Source organism: Aegilops tauschii, chromosome 1 (genome assembly GCF_002575655.3).
Source record: "Aegilops tauschii subsp. strangulata cultivar AL8/78 chromosome 1, Aet v6.0, whole genome shotgun sequence".
NCBI classification, from domain to species: domain Eukaryota; kingdom Viridiplantae; phylum Streptophyta; class Magnoliopsida; order Poales; family Poaceae; genus Aegilops; species Aegilops tauschii.
Genome location: NC_053035.3, coordinates 272,141,629 through 272,146,413, shown reverse-complemented (window position 1 = coordinate 272,146,413; position 4,785 = coordinate 272,141,629). Strand labels below are relative to the sequence as shown.

Below are 4,785 nucleotides of genomic sequence, written 5' to 3'. Positions count from 1 at the left end.
ATTTACAGGCAGCATTTGAGTGTGACAATGAACCAATTAAATTTTAAAAAATTGACATTTGCAAAAGATATTTTTATTGTGCGGGAGCATATGCTTCCAAGAGCCAAATTGAATTTCCGGAATACAAGAACATATATGACTCTTATATTCTTAATTCTTAGCTTTCTGCGACTTTTGTACACATTTTCCTCTCGTATAAATATCCATTAATATTTTCTACCATTTCTCGGTGAAAGAAATGCTTATAATAAGATACTGCCAAATAATTTTATTGATTTCATAGAAGGCTTTTCTATTTCAGATACTTCCACTATATAATCCTTCCTTCGCAAATATAAGATGTTTCTAACTTTTTCTGAATCGGATGTATACAAACATGTTTTAATGTGTTTCTTCGCTTATTTTAGCCCATATATAGTCCATATTGAAATATTCAAATATTTGTGAATGAAGGGAGTAACAGATTAGCCATACCTATCTTTGATGAAATTTCGCAGAAAATAAAGCTTCCATTTTCCTATAAAGAAAAACCTTCCTACATGGTCTGATGGTCTCGAGAAAGTTACTTGACCACAGAAAATCCGATACACGTTCGCTCATGTGACGAAAGCACTCGCATCAAGTCATAAAGAAACGTGCGTCCAGCTCACTGGTACACAAGTCGAGCGAGGCACGGCTTCAAACCATGACGCACGCGACAACGTCGAAGCCGTAGTGGCCGGCCGCCCAGCAGGTGCTTCAATCCACTTCATATAGACATATCGCCTCAGCTCAGTCCTCAATGCAGAAACACCACACGATCTGGAAAAAAAATCGACAGAACATGTCGTCGGAGAAACAGGAGACGGCGGCGGTGCGCGTGCTGGGCAGGTGGCCGAGCCCGTTCGTGATCCGGGTGCTGATAGTTCTTGGGCTCAAGGGCGTGGACCACGAGCTCGTGGAGGAGGCCGTGGGCAACAAGAGCGAGCTGCTGCTCGCCTCCAACCCCGTGCACAAGATGATCCCCGTGCTCCTGCACCACGGCAGGCCCATCTCCGAGTCCCTCATCATCGTCCAGTACGTCGACGAGGCCTGGGCCTCCCACGCCCCGGCGCTCCTCCCGTCCGACCCCTACGCCCGGGCGGCCGAGCGGTTCTGGGCCCACTACGTCGACGACAAGGTAAAAGGATTAGGCAATCCAGTTTTGATTTTCGCTTTGAACTTCTCAGTTCTCAGCGACAAAATGATAGCCTACGCAGTTTCCCCTGAACAAACGTGTGCTGACTGCTCAATGGATACGTAGTTTCCTACTGCGATCCGGGTCCTGAGGGGAAGGCTGGACGGAGACAAGGACGAAGCGGCGGCTCAGGTGTGCGCTGCTCTGCAGCGCCTGGAGGTGGCCTTCGTCGAGTGCGGCCAAGGGAAGGATTACTTCGGCGGCGACAACGTCGGTTACCTGGACATTGCTCTGGGGTCGCACCTCGGATGGGTCAGGGCGGTAGAGAGGATCGCTGAAATCAGGCTGCTCGACGCGGCCAAGGTTCCTAAGCTGGCGGCGTGGGCGGATCGGTTCTGCGCCCACCCAGCGGTGGCGGACGCCATGCCTGACGTGGACAGGTTCGTGGAGTTCAGCCTCAAGAATGACGGCGCTCTGAAGGCGGCTAGTGCTAATTCCAAGTGAACGAACTGTTGTGGACACTAGACAGTGCTCGATGGCATCACATAGCGGTTAGTGCTAATTCTAAGTGATGCAAATGGAATAACATAATATATGTTACCATTACATAGTAGTTCTTAATGTATAATGAGTCTACAAAGTAATAAATGAAGCCCTCTATGTTATCACATCTATAACACTACCCACTATGGAGGTATTACTAATATAGACTAGTAACATATGCATGTTACTAGTCTTAAGTTACTCCCCACTAGGACTAGCTTAAGCACCTCCGCAAGACTAAGCCGACACATTATCTTTGCCACGCCCGATCATAACTTCCTTCGTTTGGCCTCAACTACGCAATCATTTGTGTAACAGTCTGGGAGTTTATCCTAAATTAGAACTTGATTTTTTATTTTTCTTTTGCATCATCATTGCACCAAGCTCATCTCATAAACCTATTCGCAAAAAAAAACTCATCTCATAAACCTTGCATTAGCATCATATTGCATTCAATAAAAATGAAGATTTAATTAACTCTTAAATTTTTATTAAAAAAACTAAAACCCTGATTATGCCAATTGTCCTAAATGTACCTTCTAAACCATAATATTTTTGGCAATGGCCTCATATTTGTTATGTAGGCCCTATCAATTGTTTAGTGATTAAAAGGATTTTTTATTTTTGGATTAATACTAATATTATTATTTATGGATTTCATTACATATAAAATATAAATGGGTGCCCAAGAATGTTGAAATTTTTTGTGAGGCTTGGAATAAGTCCTTCAAGGTTGCATTTATTTTAAGCCCTCAAACCTATTATATTTTAAGTAGGACCCCCACCAATTTATTTAATAAACACAATGCAGTCATTGTTCACAAATGGGTGAGGCCAGCAAATAAGGAGATGTAGTCTAACTAACCGTCGCCAGCGGGCGCAACTTAGTGTCTCCGCACCCAAGCCCAAATCCAGGTTTATTCACTTTCGTTGTATGAGTTGTATCTTGGTAGAAAGAACTTTGTTGTATTCATTCGTTGCATGACTTGTATATGTATATGTTGTTATTGCGGACAAATTTTTTATCTGTGTTGCGCTATCGACTGCCGTTTCACATGGTGAGCTCGTTCTGATGTGTTCGTTGCGAGAATCTTTAGCATCTTAGGATCGTCGTTATGCAGAGGCTACAGGAATTGCTAGATATGCATAGTGTCAATCCCAGGGTGCTACGGGTGTCCACCCCGCCCCCACGCACAACTGCAATTGCAGGCGCAACAATAGTTGCACACGGTATTTTTCCTATTTTACCTACCCCTCCTCTTTTTTGGTATTTTTGGTTGTTCCATCGCACGAGAAAAACATACAAACACCATTCTTTCCTCAGTGGAGAAATGTGTTTTTGTCCACGTGGTCTTTTTTTAGTTACATGTCCATCCTTAGACATGCAACTATAGGTGTTGTAATCCGACTGTAACTTCATGGGCCACAACGTGATTGCAACTATGGGGAGGGATGTCGATCAGCTGCAAGTCCACCTCTAGACATGCAACTACAAGTGTTTTTAATCTGAATGCAGTCCCACAACCTACAAAGTGACTGTAACTACGGAGATGGATGTCAATCAGTTGCAAGTCCACCTATGACATGCAACAGTAAGTGTTATAACTCAAGTGCAATTGCATGGACCACGTCTCCACGACATGGCTGTAACTATGAGGAGGGATGGCCATCAATTGTATGTCCACCTCTAGACATGCAACCACAAGTGATATTACTCAACTGCAACTCGATGGTCCACAATAGGCCTGCAACTACGGGGATGGATGTTGCCCAGTTACATGTCCACTACTTGAGATGCAATAGCAAGTGTTGTAACGCGACTGCAACTGTAAGGGCACATATGTGATACAACTGAGAGGAGGGACATCTGCTGGTTGCATGTCCACCAATAAACATGCAACTACGCACATCCCACATACCATCCAACAACAAGTGTTGTATCCGACTGTAATTGCGCAGTCCGTAGCGCGACTACAACTAGGTGGGGGTTGGTCAATTACATGCCACCCACTTACACATGCAACTACACGTGTTATAACCCTGCCGCAATTGCATGGGCACACGCCTGACTGCAGTCGGGGAAGGGATGCCAGCTAGTTGTATGTCCACCCCTATACATGCAATTACACACGACACATATACCATGCAACTAAGAGAGGTCCGACGAGATTGCAACTAGAGCGATGTTGCATTTTATTTTCATCTTTTGTCATTTTTACTCCCGCCTGACCTTTTTTAGGAAATATATAGGATAAAAAAGTAGAGAAACAAAAAATACAAGGAGAAAAAATATAGCGGATAACTTGCATCACACTATGAACATTGTCTATTTCTCCTATTTTCTTTTTTACTTTCTAAACCGCTTTTTCCTGTAGGACATTTCATTGTCCAAAAAAATATGATTAAAATGGCGAGCTTCCCGTTTGCTTTTCTTTTTCTTTTTTTTGTTACATAAATGACTTTGCATAAATGGATTTAAAATAAATGATAAGAAAATGAAAAAGAAAAATAAATAAGGGGAAAGTAAGAGAACGATAAAAGGGACACGTTTCGGTTTCAAGGAAGGGGACGGACGAAATTGCCGTAACACTAGCCAAGTTTTTTTCTTGAGAAACACTTGTAACTTTATTAATAATCATAACAGTTACAGGTACACTGATATGGACCTAAGATCCAAAGAAATATAAAGTAACTCCTATGACTAAGAATTACAATGAAATCTCTTGTAAACACCTTAGATATCAACCTTTGCTCGAAGAAATACTCCAAAGACTTTGGTAAAGTGTCTGCAATTAGATTGGAGCAACGATGTTGTCAATCTTTCACCTGCACGAACATTACCAATAATGGTTTTTGAAAGCGCCTTGAGTCGCCCATCAAGAAAGATGGGAAGTCTTGATCGATGAACGTATTTGGGCTGGTGATGATCCCCCAGAAGTGCAGGTCGTTGAATCACTATATCCACCATTGTACCGATGAATTTTTTTTACCTCCACAAAGAATCAAACCAACAAAAAAAGTTTGACACAACAACATAAACTCATCAGATCTGAACAATCGGATCTGCGAGGATAGAAAACTCTCTC

The 4,785-nt window shown here is 42.7% G+C and overlaps 1 protein-coding gene across 1 annotated transcript; it reads left to right on the top strand.

Moving 5' to 3' along the window:
- Positions 1-698: 698 nt before the first annotated feature.
- LOC109743518 (glutathione S-transferase U17) lies at positions 699-1,826 on the top strand. The gene is made up of 2 exons (XM_020302612.4): positions 699-1,159; positions 1,283-1,826. The coding sequence occupies exons 1-2, from the start codon at positions 782-784 to the stop codon at positions 1,658-1,660; spliced, it is 756 nt and encodes a 251-aa protein (XP_020158201.1). The 5' UTR covers positions 699-781; the 3' UTR covers positions 1,661-1,826.
- Positions 1,827-4,785: the final 2,959 nt, after the last annotated feature.

What these genes read in the sequence shown, in the direction of transcription:
- LOC109743518 (XM_020302612.4), top strand. Translation starts at nt 782, where the DNA reads ATGCAGAAACACCACACGATCTGGAAAAAAAATCGACAGAACATGTCG. An exon ending in CCCACTACGTCGACGACAAG is followed by an intron (nt 1,160 to 1,282) that starts GTAAAAGGATTA and finishes ATGGATACGTAG; the next exon opens with TTTCCTACTGCGATCCGGGT.